This window comes from Salmo salar, chromosome ssa11 (assembly GCF_905237065.1).
Source record: "Salmo salar chromosome ssa11, Ssal_v3.1, whole genome shotgun sequence".
In the NCBI taxonomy this organism is placed as follows: Eukaryota; Metazoa; Chordata; class Actinopteri; order Salmoniformes; family Salmonidae; genus Salmo; species Salmo salar.
Genome location: NC_059452.1, coordinates 60,758,479 through 60,775,433, shown reverse-complemented (window position 1 = coordinate 60,775,433; position 16,955 = coordinate 60,758,479). Strand labels below are relative to the sequence as shown.

General features: G+C 42.2%; 1 protein-coding gene across 1 annotated transcript in view; it reads right to left on the bottom strand.

Moving 5' to 3' along the window:
- The window catches only part of LOC106562837 (calcium-binding mitochondrial carrier protein SCaMC-2), a 56,415-nt gene that overhangs the window by 14,014 nt on the left and 25,446 nt on the right, over positions 1 to 16,955 (bottom strand). Inside the window, exons 2-7 of the mRNA XM_014127878.2 lie at positions 9,031 to 9,157; positions 8,622 to 8,709; positions 7,357 to 7,468; positions 6,055 to 6,213; positions 5,251 to 5,403; positions 4,630 to 4,905 (exon numbers count right to left, since the gene is read on the bottom strand). Of these exons, the coding sequence (XP_013983353.1) occupies positions 4,630 to 4,905; positions 5,251 to 5,403; positions 6,055 to 6,213; positions 7,357 to 7,468; positions 8,622 to 8,709; positions 9,031 to 9,157 (915 nt within the window). The remainder of the gene's footprint in view (positions 1 to 4,629; positions 4,906 to 5,250; positions 5,404 to 6,054; positions 6,214 to 7,356; positions 7,469 to 8,621; positions 8,710 to 9,030; positions 9,158 to 16,955) is intronic.

The window sequence follows — 16,955 nt, the reverse complement described above, 5'->3', positions numbered from 1 at the left end:
TTTTCCAAAAGGCACCTAAAGGACTCTCAGACCATGATTAACAAGATTCTCTGATCTGATGAAACCAAAATCAAAATTGAACTCTTTGGCCTGAATGCCAAGTGTCACGTCGGAAACCTGGCACTATCCCTACGGTGAAGCATGGTGGGGACATCATCATACTGTGGGGATGTTTTTCAGCGGCAGGGACTGGGAGACTAGTCAGGATCAAGGGAAAAATGAAAACCTGCTCCAGTCCTCAGACTGGGGCGAAGCCCGGACTTGAACATCTCTGGATAGACCTGAAAATAGCTGTGCAGCGACGCTCCTCATCCAGAGGATCTGCAGAGAAGAATGGAAGAAAATCCCAAATACAGGTGTGCCAAGCTTGTAGCGTCATACCAAGAAGACTCAAGGCTGTAATTGCTGCCAAAGGTGCTTCAACAAAGTACTGAGTAAAGGGTCTGAATACTTATGTAAATGTGATCCGTTTCTTTCTTTAATAAATTTGAAAATAATTCTAAACACCTGTTTTCACTGTCATTATGGGGTATTGTGTATAGATTAATGAGGGAAAAAAATTATATAATCCATTTTATAATAAGGCTGTAACATAACAAAATGTGGAAAAAGTCAAGTGGTCTGAATACTTCCTGAATGTGCTGTACATTAAGCAGACACATAAACAGTACAAAATATCCTGAAGAAATTCAGGTTATTTCTATCGCTTTCATCTCTTTACTCAGCCTGTCTGCCTCCCTTTTTATCTGTCTTGACTTGAGCTATTGCTAGTGAAGTGCAATATTGTATCATATCAATCAACTGGGTTGGCTGAAGTTGTCACTAGTGAACTTGCGGGCTGATCACATACAGTATATCGCTCTTATACGTGGGAATACTTTGGAACATGAGCTCAATTGCTGCTGTTAAGGTATTTCAGTTCTTTATTTTTAAACCTATTTTTGCTTTGTCATTTTGGGGTATTATGTGTAGATGGATTAAATAAAAACATTTCTCATAAATTTTAGAATAAGGCTATAACGTAACAAAATGTAGAAAAATGGAAGGGGTCTGAATACTTTCCGAATGCACCATATATACAGACACTTAGGCGGCCAAATAAAATCACCCGCGGGTCAAATTCAATAGGCAGCAACGATAAGTGAGAAAGCTAGTGGCATAAATATTATACCCCCCCCAAAATGTTAACCTCCCCTGTTATTGTAATTGTGAGAGGTTAGCATGTCTTGGGGGTATGATATAAAATGCTAACCTCCCCTGATATTGTAATGGTGAGAGGTTAGCATGTCTTGGGGGTATGATATACAATGCTAACCTCCCCTGTTATTGTAATGGTGAGAGGTTAGCATGTCTTGGGGGTATGATATAAAATGCTAACCTCCCCTGATATTGTAATGGTGAGAGGTTAGCATGTCTTGGGGGTATGATATACAATGCTAACCTCCCCTGTTATTGTAATGGTGAGAGGTTAGCATGTCTTGGGGGTATGATATAAAATGCTAACCTCCCCTGTTATTGTAATGGTGAGAGGTTAGCATGTCTTGGGGGTATGATATAAAATGCTAACCTCCCCTGTTATTGTAATGGTGAGAGGTTAGCATGTCTTGGGGGTATGATATTTGTGCTTCCATCTTCCCCACTCATCATTATTATTCCCAATTCTTTAATCATGGAAGCAACCACATTAATGTAGAAGTGTTTAGAAACATATTCTATTCTAATTTACAATAAAAGTGACACCAAAATGACAGTACATTATTTACCATTCATTTCTATTGGCCAGAAAATAATCTGAAATACAACCAAAACAAATGCATCCAACAAGTTTGTCACAAGCTTGAAGTAATCATTGAATGCTAAGCTTGAAGTAATCATTGAATGCTAAGTAATCATTGAATGCTAAGAATACTAAACTTTTACCACATTAACACACAAGTCAATTTGTCCCAATACTTTTGGTCCCCTAAAATGGAGGGATTACGCACAAAAAGTGGTGTAATTTCTAAACGGTTCCCCCAATATAGATGAAAATACCCTCAAATTAAAGCTGACAGCCTGAACTTCAACCTCATAGTCATCGTATCACTTCCAATCCAAAGTGCTGGAGTACAGAAAAAAAACAGAATTGTCACTGTCCCAATTCTTTGAACTTACTGTATGGAATTTATTAAAATAAACAATCAAAAAAGGGGAAAACCAATTCACACAATGAATGCGCAAGAATTGGCGAGAGACAGCTAAGTGCATTCTGGAGAGCTGAGCGCATCCTGGAGATCTTCGCCACACATCACCCCCCTTCTTGTCTAAACATTTTAAATTATACTCAAGATACATTATCTTCACACATATTTTAGATGCTTTTCACTGACAGCTCATCAGCTTGGCCAATTGCCACGCGTTTTGCCCATATTGGCATACAGTGAGGGGAAAAAGTATTTGATCCCCTGCTGATTTTGTACGTTTGCCCACTGACAAAGAATTGGTCAGTCTATAATTTTAATGGTAGGTTTATTTGAACAGTGAGAGACAGAACAACAACAACGAAAAATCCAGAAAAACACGTCAAAAATTGTATACATTTATTTGCCTTTTAAATGAGGGAAATAAGTATTTGGCCCCCTCTCAATCAGAAAGATTTCTGGCTCCCAGGTGTCTTTTATACAGGTAACGAGTTGAGATTAGGAGCACACTCTTAAAGGGAGTGCTCCTAATCTCAGTTTGTTACCTGTATAAAAGACACCTGTCCACAGAAGCAATCAATCAGATTCCAAACTCTCAACCATGGCCAAGATCAAAGAGCTCTCCAAGGATGTCAGGGACAAGATTGTAGACCTACACAAGGCTGGAATGGGCTACAAGACCATCGCCAAGCAGCTTGGTGAGAAGGTGACAATTATTCGCAAATGGAAGAAACACAAAAGAACTGTCAATCTCCCTCGGCCTGGGGCTCCATGCAAGATCTCACCTCGTAGAGTTGCAATGATCATGAGAACGGTGAGGAATCAGCCCAGAACTATACGGGAGGATCTTGTCAATGATCAAGGCAGCTGGGACCATAGTCACCAAGAAAACAATTGGTAACACACTACGCCGTGAAGGACTGAAATCCTGCAGCGCCCGCAAGGTCCCCCTGCTCAAGAAAGCACATATACATGCCCGTCTGAAGTTTGCCAATGAACATCTGAATGATTCAGAGGACAACTGGGTGAAAGTGTTGTGGTCAGATGAGACCAAAATGGAGGTCTTTGGCATCAACTCAACTCGCCGTGTTTGGAGGAGGAAGAATGCTGCCTATGACCCCAAGAACACCATCCCCAGCGTCAAACATGGAGGTGGAAACATTATGCTTTGGGGGTGTTTTTCTGCTATGGGGACAGGACAACTCCACCGCATCAAAGGGACGATGGACTGGGCCATGTACCGTCAAATCTTGGGTGAGAACCTCCTTCCCTCAGCCAGGGCATTGAAAATGGGTCGTGGATGGGTATTCCAGCATGACAATGACCCAAAACACACGGCCAAGGCAACAAAGGAGTGGCTCAAGAAGAAGCACATTAAGGTCCTGGAGTGGCCTAGCCAGTCTCCAGACCTTAATCCCATAGAAAATCTGTGGAGGGAGCTGAAGGTTCGAGTTGCCAAACGTCAGCCTCGAAACCTTAATGACTTGGAGAAGATCTGCAAAGAGGAGTGGGACAAAATCCCTCCTGAGACGTGTGCAAACCTGGTGGCCAACTACAAGAAATGTCTGACCTCTGATTGCCAACAAGAGTTTTGCCACCAAGTAGTGTTTTGCAGAGGAGTCAAATACTTATTTCCCTCATTAAAATGCAAATCATTTAATACAATTTCTGACATGCGTTTTTCTGGATTTTTTTGTTGTTATTCTGTCTCTCACTGTTCAAATAAACCTACCATTAAAATTATAGACTGATCATTTCTTTGTCAGAGGGCAAACGTACAAAATCAGCAGGGGATCAAATATTTTTTCCCCCTCACTGTAAGCCTATACAAGCTTGTGATTTGAAACAATCCACAGCAACTTTTTTTAAAGAAGCTAATGATCCTTGATTCCTATGTTGCTAAGTCATGCTCTCTGGTGAAGTATTTTGAATAGACAGGAGTAATTTAAAATTTTGGGATAATTTATTTCAATTTACTTTAGGGGAAGCTATTGAACACGCCACCTATGAAAGACTTCCTCATATGCCATTTCTCTTCTGTTCTATTGGTTTTCATATCAACTTTCTTTCGTTGTCCAGAAGCACAGTCATAGTCATATTAGCAAGCCATTTGTAACAGATTTTCATCTGTCACATAGGCTTATGGAACCGCTCGCATCAGGTGCGCTGTTTAGAATGTTGTTTTCCCACTAATTGCATTTTGGCAAATGTTTGAAAAGGATGTTTAATTGGCGGCTTCTTTACAGGAGTTGCATGTTCTGTTATGATGCATTACCCATAATCTAAATGTGATTTCTGTCATTCTGAGCACTGTGGTAAACACGCTAATGGGTTACACACCCAATGCATATGGCTCCCGTAAATTTCCCATAACGGACAGTTAATTTAAATCTACCCGGTCACGTTGTCCGGCGTCACATTTTCCTAACATAAACCTTGACACACACACCTCGTAGACAGCCAGGTCAATGCCAGCGTAGGGGATGATGCCTATCAAGTTTGGAATGTATCCCTTGTAGAAAGCGGCCATGCCCTCCTTCCGGAAGATGTGTTTGGCGCAGTCAGCAATGCCAGAGAACTGGCCCGTCTTCCTCAGGGCTAGGCGGGTCTTCAACACCTCCATGGGGTAAATACTGCTCTGGGCAATGGCTCCAGCCAGAGATCCCGCCACAAACCTCTCCAGGATGCCCAGTGTCTCCTGGTTGCTGCCTATCAAACGTTTGATCTGCACAACACAACTCTGGTTAGTGACAGTCCTCAAAAGCATTTGAGTTCAACTGTGAGAGGCCATAGTCAAGACCAACTTGGTAAGTGACAGTCCTCAAAAGCATTTGAGTTCAACTGTGAGAGGCCATGAGAGGACATAGTCAAGACCAACTTGGTAAGTGACAGGAGCTTATAGTAGTATTTCCCCTGAGTATGCTCCTAGACAAAGTCTGAAGGAGATATTTCTGGCCGAAGGACAGTAAACTACAGAGCGGTTAATACCAAAACGTTCATTGACTTCAACTTGACGGCACTAGAAAGGGTCTCGCCATATTAAAATAAAGGTGCTGAACAATAGGGTTACCTGCTCGTAAGCCATGAACTTGATGGCTGACTCAGGGGCGATCTTGATGACATTCATGCCATTGCCTCGCCATAGTGACCTCATACCGCCCTCGCGTATCATATGGTTGAAGCCGCCGGCAATGCACATGCTGTTGGTACGGGAGGCGTGGACCTGGTAATGAGACCGTAAGACAGATCGTTACATCATTCAATCTCCATGTTGACAGGTGAACAAGTTTTTCAACTGACTTGAAACAAGCCACTTTTTCTCCTCTCTATAATGTTGGTGGAATGTGTCAACACATTGTTCATGTTTTCATGTAATTTTACTGTTATAGTGCTCCGTTTCCATCTATCCGATCATAAAAAAAACACTGGGAATGAGTGGACACAGATAGATGGAGCATGGGATGAAAAGATAAAGAAGAACGAACTCTGAGTTATCTATCCCAGTGGGCTTCTGCTGACATGAGTGCTTCTGTTCTGTGCGTCTCAATCATTGCGGGTGCCATCAGTGGAATTGCACTCACTAGCAGAAAGTGTCCTAAGGACTTATGCAATTGTCTCTCTGCAAACGGATATATACATAGGTTATATTAATAGTGTATAAGCTAAAGGTGGGGTTATGTTTTAAGCTTGTTTTTAAATGTGAGCCAAATATCATGACTGGCTGTTTAAAGTTGAAGTGAACTAAGAATGGTTGCATTAAAGAGGATCGGGGTTCACTTGCAGTGTGAACACAAAAATAACTGGAGTTTTTGGATATTTTCATTCTTAACTGAGGTCAGTTTTTTAAATATTCTGCCCATGGGAGTGTCCTTACCTGCATGAGCACTTTGAGCCGGTCCAGGGGTGCGGTGCAGGTTCGAGACACGGCGCCGGCTGCCCCTCCAGCCACTAAGTGTCGCCACCACATCCCAGTCTTCTTTTCCTCGGCTGTAAACTCATCTGGCACCATCAAACTCTCCCCCACATCGAATATCTACAGACAGACAGGAGCAGGTCAGGGCAGTGGAAGGAGGATGACACACACAGCGGGGTACCACGATTGACATATGAAGTTGTTGGACTGGTGGGTCAATTTTCCTGATTCTAACCTGTGACCAACAGTATTATGAAATCATAAGCCAACACATATAGGCATCTCATTGGGATATAATTGAAAGCTTTGTTTTGACAACTGTAGAGGGGGGTCCAATAAGGCAGAGAAGCATCACAGGTTCACAGTATGTAAACCGGTATTACAAAACAGTTCCACCTCCTGCAGGGGATCAGCCAGTCGGTGCCCCACGATAATTTAAACAGGAATGTCTCTTGACATTAACTGTGAGCTCTTAGAAGGGGGTTGGGGGTCACGACAAATCGTGAGCGCACCAACTGTATTTCAGCTGCGAGAGACGCTTTTAACCCATTCAAATTCCCTTAAGTTCAAGTCCACTTAGAGAGTGGTAGTCTCCCAATTTAAACAGGTCCCCCTGTGGCACGCGCAAACGTACCGTGATAGCTGGTCGAACCGAATAGGATATAACATTCACCGGGGGAATCAAATAAAAAGGCATTCTGCTCCAAAACTCTAGTTCATGTAAGCAACAGTACTTCTTATGGTCCCGTGTCACTCCAATATAAAAATGGACCTTTATGAACACGACGAGTGTGTGAACTGAATCTCCACTATGATCTACAGGAACGGCTGTCTGCCCTCCTGGCCTAACAGGTAGTGGAAAAGCTTGCTGATTGACGTCAGCGGAAGGTGGTTGGTTGATCTGTTCAAGGGGATTAAGCAGGATCACAGTGACCCGTTTGGCTCCTTTAGGGAGTATTTCCGGGAACCCTGGTCAGGGCCTAGACAGCTAATATGGCTGGGGCATGGAGAGTGTCTGTGGGACCATTAACAATATATGAACACAACTATGCTTTCCTATAAAGAAAAAAAGGACAAACAGCCCTTAAATTCCTTCCTTTGTTTACAGTATTTGTCATTCAAAGCTTTAATAGCTGAAGACAGTTATACAAATGTGTTTCATACTTTCCTGGTAGATTTTACTTGATGAAAAACAACCAAAGCTTGTTATTTTGAACAACTTTGAGAGAAAAAGTGCTGTTTTTCTTTCTAACTTAGTCTTACCGTTGAGTGTTTCCAGTGCAGGATGATCTCGGGAATGTTATTGGCGGGGTGCAGTAGGTGGTAGTCTCTCCACTCGTTCCAGTCGATGGTCATTGTGCCATTCTTGTCCATGCTGTTGACAGAGAAAGAGAAAAGACCAGAACCATTTCAATGTAGCTTCTTACAGCGCATATTCTCTTTTGTTTCACCAGACCACCTATGTGTGTGTGTGTGTGTGTGTGTGTGCCTGAATTCAGAAGCAGTATGCTCACACATGCACACCTTTTGGATAAAAGGATCAAAGTCTTTAAGTGCTGCTTTTTTCCCTTTCCAAATTGAAGCATGAAATGGGCATTTTGTGTGTTGGGAATCATTCAGTACTCTTCTTAATTTGGACTTTTCACAAGTAATTGAAGGGATGCAGCTTTTTTCTGTCGCTTTCTTTGTAAAAAAAAAAAAAAAAAAGAAACACAGTAGAATAAGAAGCGAAGACGATGCATTGTCTTGTGACAGGCAGGGCAAGCAGATGGAGAGGATTCCATTACTTACTACATTATTCTGAGACCAGCAAGAGGTTGAAAGGTAGAGAGAAAAGGGAGAGGGGAGGCACAGAAAAAGAGAGGACAGGGAGAAGCACACACACACACACACACACACATTTAGAACTAAAAAGAAAGAAGGGGGATATCATGGAATCTTAGTGATTCAGTGATTCCATATTGGACATGGTAACTGGCTAAATATGTAACAAAACAAAAAAAGATTTACATATTGGTATTAAAACAAAGATGCAACACTTCACTTCAGTCAGAGAAGAAAATAAAGCTAGGTTTATATTAACCAGAGTAAATTATAATTTCCTCCTCTAACCAATATGCCTAAAAAGTGTGCTTCCTTATATCTATAAAAAGGCCAAGCCCCAAAAAAGCCATGACAGCATAGGAGTGTCAGCTCTAACCAGGGCTAGCAGGCAGTATCCCGGTGCTTGGAGGGAAACACTTTTGTGGACTCGGGATACCCAGTTGATCCAAGCATCTAGCTAACCGCCAGTGGTAAAAAGACGACACTGACTGCAAACAGTCAAGACCGGTTCGCCAGTCAGGAATTAGAGGTGAAATGGAGAAAGGGGGCAAAAAAGTAGAGAGTAAGAAGTAGAGGGAGTATGAGGTAGAGAAGAGACTAAATGCATGCTGGACTGACTAACACAAACAGACACTTAGAGCTAATGGTTTAGACAAGAGTGTTGGTGAGACGGGAGACACGTCAGCCCAGGTTGACAGCCTTACCTTTTGAGGATCTTCTCTGCCTGCTGCTCGGAGATGTTAACCCCCAGGTCTCGAAGGGACTGCATGATTTCCTGCTTGTCAATACGACCTGCGGGGCAAAAGAGTAAACCTCAACATCAGCCACTCGTAAGTGGCTGACCGGATCTCACTGACCAGATATTATATCAACGTTTTTACTACCAGCTTATAAAATAGAATCTCAATGTATTAGACCTAAAGACTGAATTTCCTCAGTTAATGTCATTGTGTATGCACAACTAAACCAAATGCATAATTTCCCCCCCAAGTGAATAGTACAGCATAGCACTTTGTAGGCTAAACCGTGGTTTAAGATAAACATAGTGATACAAGTGAAAGCATTCAGTGGTTGTGTGGCTCCGGCCTATGTGGCCCCTCTCTGTGTTCTTACCATCGTTCTTCTTGTCCAGGCTTTTGAAGACCAGCCGGAGCTTCTTCTCGTGGTCTCTCAGATAGTGGACAAACTCCTCAAAGTCCAGCTGGCCGTCCAGGTCCTTATCTCCCGCTTTAACTATTTTCTGTCAGAAAATAAGGAGGAGAGGATTTTTACACTTCGATGAGAATTTAAATATCAATTTACATACAGGCTGAAGAGTAGCAATGATAGAACTGTAGGTTTAAAAAGAAAATTGACGATTCTCAAGGCAAGGGGAAATTGACGCCTATGTTTAGTTAAAACTATGACAAAAGGTGAGCCTGTTACATTTGGATAAGGAGACCAAGACAAAGAGATGGACTGAGTGACTTGAGGACAGGAGTGTAGATCAGTGAGTGGAAGGTTACAACCACAAGCCACCTGGGTCTTGTTTGCTCCAGAGTGGTCACATAGTTGACATCACCTGGTCCACCTGCTCCATTAGTGTGGAGTGTTTAGACCAAGGCTGCCTAAATTTCAGTTTGTTTCTACCTGGTAGTTAATGGCACTCACCTGGTGTCCCAGGTTTGAATTAATCCCTGATTAGAAGGAGAGGATGAAAACCCTGGTTTAGACCATCACAGGCACGTTGAACTCTAGCTCAGGCCTAGCTAAAGGAGCACACAGGCTGTTCAAGCAATTTAGTTTAGTTTATTAATTCAACCATTTAAAAAAAAAAAAAAAAACACACATAAAACATGAAAAAGCCATACACGCACATGAGTAAAATCATGTAGGATAACACACAAAGCCTGGGACTTATTTCCATTGTGGTCCTCTTGAGACAAGATGGTTAGGCAAGATCGAGCACAGTTAAACACAGTATGGCATTGAGATAAAACATAAAAACAAAGAAGAACAACATCTCGCTCATCATTGCAGTTACATCGTAGGGGTTATTCACATGGGCACAGAAGACAAACATATTTTTACTTTATTTTAAAAGCTGCCCAGAGAGGACATTGTTTTTATAGGCAGAGGCAACTCATTCCATTCTGAGGCTCCAGTATACAAGAAAAGTACCCTTTCCCAGCATTACTCCTGAACCTGCATAAGCACACATCAGCAACACCTGATCTGGTGCTGTGATTGTGTGCATCCCTAACACGAGGAAAGTAATTAGTTAGATATCTGGGCGCAGAACCATAAATACTCCTGTAAACCAAACAGTCTAATCTTGGGCACCCTAGCCTCAACAGGCAGCCAGTTTCCGAAAGCAGCTCCTGCCTATGTGAGTACGTGGACTCACCTTCAATACTACCCTGATCAGCTTATTCTGGGCTATCTGGAGCTTCCCCATCATAAGTTTAGATAAGCCCCCAAACCAGGAAGTACTAGCGTAGTCAAAATGGCATTGAATGAGGGCAGTGGTTAGCACTTTCATGGAGTCCTTATCAAGCAGTTTGGACTTTCTAGCCAAAAACGTAGTCCTGGCATTAACCTTCCCTAGAACTTTATTGGCCATGCTCACACCTCCCAAGCTTCCATCAAGGATACATCCCAGGTAGCTAACAGAGGTTTTAGTAGTCAGCACCTCACCCCGTAACTCCACTCTGATTTCAGAGGACCTGCTCAATGTAGGTCTGGATCCAAAAATAATTGCCTTAGTTTTACCTAAGTGCAGAGATAGCTTATTATCTCCAAGCCATTTGCTAATGTTAGTAAGCTCTGTGTTGTACTTTTGTGAGACACCAGAAGTGTAGTCATCCGCATAAAGGAAAATACGGCAAGAACAAGCATCTTTCAAATCGTTAATATACAGTAAAAACATTAGAGGCCCAAGCACGCTCCCCTGCGGAACGCCACAACTCATTGGATTTGCCTGAGACAGTGACGCATTAACCTCTACTACTTGCTCTCTACCTGATAAATAAGACTTTACCCAGCCTAAAGGGATGCTGCTTAACCCCAGTGCCTCCATTTTGGAGATTAGGAGACAGTGGTTAACTGTATCAAAGGCCTTTGTAGGTCAATTAGTAATATTCCACAGAGATTTCCCTCATCAATCTCTTTCATGATGAAGTCAGTCAAGTAAAGTAGACAATAAGTGGAGTATGTTTTTCTAAAACCCAACTGAAAATCATACATTAGAATTGGTTTGTTGACATATTCATAAATTTGCTCAAGCACAGCTCTCTCCAGGATCTTTGATGTTACACAGAGGATGGATACAGGCGTATAATTCCCAGGGTCAGTTTTTATCCCCTTCTTATACAGAGGTATAACTTTAGCTTGTTTCATGTCTCTGGGAAAGATGCCCTGTTCAAGAGAGAGCTTAACGATATCTGTAATACAAGGGCCAATTTGCTCAGCAGAATCTGAGAAACCTTGCAGGAATATTATCCAGGCCTGTGGCTTTGGGGTATTTAAGCTCTGCTAGCATACTGACTATTTTGGCTGTTGCTACCTTTGAAATAGAAAAAGAGTATAGCTGAACCCCTAACTCTACATAATACTTATTGACTTGGTTGCTTCCATACAAACCAGAACTGGTGGGCAGCTTGCTAATCAGCTTGCTGGCAACAGAAGTAAAAAAAAAAGAAGAAAAAAAAAAAAAAAAAAAAAAAAAGAGTTGAATTAATTGGCAACCTCTGTTTTTTCATATACCATCTCCATGTTCAGTCCAATACTGTTTAGTTTGTTTTTGTTAATACTACTACAGCCTAGTTCCTTAAATTATTTCAAAGCTTTTTAGGGACATTTTTGTTCTCAAATATTTTCTCAGCAAAGTTATCCCTCATAGCTTCATCCATCCTGCTCTGTGCTTCATTTCTGTGATGTTTATATAGGACAAAATCAGGCTGCTCTTGAGAGTTCTTACATTTCTTAAAGGCCTTATTCCTTGCTTGGATAGATTGTAGAATCTCAAGATTAAACCAAGGGCTAGATCTCTGCTTTACCCTGACCCATCCAATCAGAGCCATCATATTCACCACATCAAGGAATCTACATTTAAAGGCTTCCCGGGCACTGCATACACTATCCAGCACAGGTGACCAGTCAATTTTACCCACTTCCTCCCTAAACATTTCAACACAGTATTTTTTGGAGTCCTCTGATTCTAACTGTTTTGTGACACTTAAATATATATTTAAAAATCCTCCTTGAGAAATGGATGGGGTGCTGAGTGCCGTGTGCACTTCAACCCCTACCCCAATGGGCTCTGAGCCAAGGAAGGGGAAGACCCTCTATTGATAGGGAGAGCTAGGCCTCAGATCTGCTCAGGGATTTGAATATTGTATTTGTACAGTCAATCTTCACTCACAGTTATGACTGTTGGGTGAGGAGTTTATCAGTGGGCGTAGGCAAGCTCAATTTGGCAATATCTGAACTACTGACCTTTAGGGGACATGTTAGTGGACAGATGAAAGAGTAACCCTTAGTTACCTTAGAGGCTTTTCTGATTGATGAAAGTTCAAGGAGAAGCAATTTACATAATATGTACAGTACCAGTCAAAAGTTTGGACACACCTACTCATTCAAGTTTTAAAAAATATAACTTTTTTTTTTTACCATTTTCTACATTGAAGAATAATAGTGAAGATAGAACTATTAAAGAACACACATGGAATCATGTAGTAACCAAAAAAGTGTTGAAATCAAAATATATTTTATATTTGAGATTCTTCAAAGAAGCCACCCTTTGCCTTGATGACAGCTTTGCACACTCTTGGCATTCTCTCAACCAGCTTCACCTGGAATGCTTTTCCAACAGTCTTGAAGGAGTTCCCACATATGCTGAGCACTTGTTGGCTGCTTTTCCTTCACTCTGTGGTCCAACTCATCCCAAACCATCTCAATTGGGTTGAGATCAGGTGATTGTGGAGCCCAGGTCATCTGATGCAGCCCTCCATCACTCTCCTTGGTACTGCTCTGGTTTACACATTCGAAGCTCAGCTGAAGAAGTATAATTGGAATATGGAGGAGGAATGTTAAAGAAAAATGGTAGAAATGCATGCCAGATTAAAGACAGGAGGAGAAATAGAAGTGAGTGAGTATTAGAGGTGGTAGGTGTGGTGAAGTTATCGGAGCCCGAGGCTTGCACTGGGTCAAGTTAAAGATGAGTCTGTGACGGTAGGAGTGACATTTTTGGAAAAAAGTGGACCCTTGCCTTTTGGCTGATCTATTTGTGGTTTCAGGGTGGGTGAAAACAGAGTTGGGTGCTATGGAATCGGTGAAGGTAAGCAGAAGAGGTCTTGTGATAATTGTTTGTGTTTCTGCTGGTCAGAGGAAGCAAGCGCTCCAAATTTAACAAACAGGGCCAAAAAGGGCACCATTGAAAGGAGTGATTACTGGGGTAGCTGTAAATGTGAAAGGTGAGCAGCTGAAGGGGAAGATTCCCGGTGTTTGTGATGCTTGTCGTTTGGTGCGACGCAGACAGGGTGGTGTGAGTGGTGAAACAGAAGAGTCATTCATTGTCTGTTCTTTTGAGTTTTGAAGTTGAGTCTTCGCCAGACAAAGTGATGTTTGGGTATATAAGTTATCCTCTACAAACTTTTGTGCTTAATATACTACGCTGTTACAAGCTTATGGGCATATGGCAGCAGTGTGTAGGAGGGAGGTTCCTAGGTGTGAGAAGTGTGCAGAAGGGCATGAGACAAAGGAATGCGTAACATTGGGGAAAGTAGTGGTATGTGCTAATTGCAGGGGTGCCCATGGGGCTGGGGATCAGAAATGTCCGGTTCGAGAGAGGCAGGTTGAGGTTTCCATGGTTAGAGTAGTGCGCATGCTGAGGCTGTGAAGAAAGTAGAGGGAGATGGGACAAGAGGAGTGGTGTGAGTAGTAGATCTGTTCACCAGTACAGAGGGATAGGCCAACAAGTGATCTGTGACTCACCACCTGGATTCGGTCTTAAAATTGTGTTTTTTACATTGGATAAAAGTAGAGACCGAGCTACAAATGGGTATATCGTACACTGTATTTGAGGAACAATGAGAAAGTAATTCTGCTTTGAAAGTTGATCAACTTGTAAATGAAATTTTGAGAAAAATCGCCTTTGAATGTTTTGGTATTTAGTGAAGAGCTCTTCTTTGTCTACACCCATTCAGCATCGTTCACACCCTCTTAAGGTTTAGCCCCACCCATCTCATTTCGCTCTTGGAGCGCACACTTGACGCTTTGGCCGATGATTTGTTTACCTCTGGATAACATGAAAACAGCCTAACCAGCTCGGCTGGTAACAATTTCATTATGCATTTTTGCAGACGTTTACAGACACCGGCCATATTCAACGGGTGTTGTACACACGTCATGTAACGTTAGCTAACGAGCCAGCCATCTAACGTTAGCTAGTTAAACAACAACGAACAAAGTGCCAAAAATGCCACAGTACTGGGAGCTAACCAACCAGGTTCAATGTTAGCTAGCACTAGCGACTCCTAAGGCGGACCGGGCGCAGTGCACGCTGACACGGTCGCCAGGCGTACTGTGTTTCCTCCAACACATTGGTGCTGCTGGCTTACGGGTTAAGTGGGCATTGTGTCAAGAAGCAGTGTGGCTTGGTTGGGTTTTGTTTCAGAGGACGCACGGCTCTCGACCTTCGCCTCTCTCTAGTCCGTACGAGAATTACAGTGATGAGACAATTGGATACCACAAAATTGGGGAGAAAAAGTGGTTAAAAAAAATGGTAAGAATAAATTAACTCCTGTGAAGTCGCGACATAGCCAAGTTTTCTGAAATCGGGTCACATACAGATGAAATCGGAAGTTAACATACACTTAGGTTGGAGTCATTAAAACTTGTTTTTCAACAACTACACAAATTTCTTGTTAACAAACTATAGTTTTGGCAAGTCGGTTAGGACATGTACTTTGTCCATGACACAAATAATTTTCCAACAATTGTTTACAGAGATTATGTCACTTATAATTCACTGTATCACAATTCTAGTGGATCAGAAGTTTACATACACTAAGTTGACTGTGCCTTTAAACAGCTGACAGGCTAATTGACATCATTTGAGGTGTACCTGTGGATGTATTTCAAGGCTTACCTTCAAACTCTGAGCCTCTTTGCTTGACATCACGGAAATATCAAAAGAAATCAGCCAAAACCTCAGCAATTTCCAAAAGCCTGAAGGTACCACGTTCATCTGTACAAACAATAGTACGCGAGTATAAACACCATGGGACCACGCAGCCATCATACCGCTCAGGAAGGAGACGCATTCTGTATCCTAGAGATGAACATACTTCGGTGCGAAAAGTGCAAATCAATCCCAGAACAACAGCAAAGGACCTTGTGAAGATGCTGGAGGAAACAAGTACAAAATGATCTATATCCACAGAAAAACGAGTCCTATATCGACATAACCTGAAAGACCGCTCAGCAAGGAAGAAGCCACTGCTCCAAAACCGCAATAGAAACACCAGACTACGGTTTGCAACTGCACATGGGGACAGAGATCGTACTTTTTGGAGAAATGTCCTCTGGTCTGATGAAACAAAAATTGAACTGTTTGGCCATAATGACCATTGTTATGTTTGGAGGAAAAAGGGGGAGGCTTGCAAGCCGAAGAACACCATCCCAACCGTGAAGCACAGGGGTGGCAGCATCATGTTGTGGGGGTGCTTTACTGCAGGAGGGGCTGGTGCACTTCACAAAATAGATGGCATCATGAGGGAGTAAAGTTATGTGGATATATTGAAGCAACATCTCAAGACATCAGTCATGAAGTTAAAGCTTGGTCGCAAATGGGTCTTCCAAATGGACAATGACCCCAAGCATACTTCCAAAGTTGTGGCAAAATGGCTTAAGTACAACAAAGTCAAGGTATTGGAGTGGCCATCACAAAGCCCTGACCTCAATCCCATAGAAAATTTGTGGGCAGAACTGAAAAAGCGTGTGCGAGCAAGGAGGTCGACAAACCTGACTCAGTTACACCAGCTCTGTCAGGAGGAACCGGCCAGAATTCACCCAACTTATTGTGGGAAGCTTGTGGAAGGCTACCCAAAACGTTTGGCCCAAGTTAAACAATTTAAAGGCAATGCTAACAAATACTAATTGAGTGTATGTAAACTTCTGACCCACTGGGAATGTGATGAAAGAAATAAAAGCTGAAATAAATCATTATCGCTACTAGTATTCTGACATTTCACATTCTTAAAATAAAGTGGTGATCCTAACTGTGAAAAACTGAGTTTAAATGTATTTGGCTAAGGTGTATGTAAACTTCCGACTTCAACTCGATATGCTTCAATAAGGTTGGATTTTTAGCATTTATAGCAATGGCTATCAACTGTACTGCAGGGATGGAATGTAAATGTCTACCCAGACTATTTGCAGTGCCCCCCCACCACCCCTCTTTACACCACTGCTACTCTGTTGTCATCTATGCATAGTCACTTTAATAACTCTACCAACATGTACAGTCGTGGCCAAAAGCCTTGAGAATGATCAAATATTCATTTTCACAAAGTCTACTGCCTCAGTTTGTATGATGGCAATTTGCATATACTCTAGAATGTTATGAAGAGTGATCAGATGAATTGCAATTAATTGCAAAGTCCCTCTTTGCCATGCAAATGAACTGAATCCCCAAAAAACATTTCCACTGCATTTCAGCCCTGCCACAAAAGGACCAGCTGAATCATGTCAGTGATTCTCTCGATAACACAGGCGTGAGTGTTGATGAGGACAAGGCTGGAAATCACTCTGTCATGCTGATTGAGTTCAAATAACAGACTGGAAGCTTCAAAAGGAGGGTGGTGCTTGGAATCATTGTTCTTCCTCTGTCAATCATGGTTACCTGCAAGGAAACACGTGCCGTCATCATTGCTTTGCACAAAAGGGCTTCACAGGCAAGCATATTGCTGCCAGTAAGACTGCACCTAAATCAACCATTTATCGGATCATCAAGAACTTCAAGGAGAGTGGTTCAATTGTTGTGAAGAAGGCTTCAG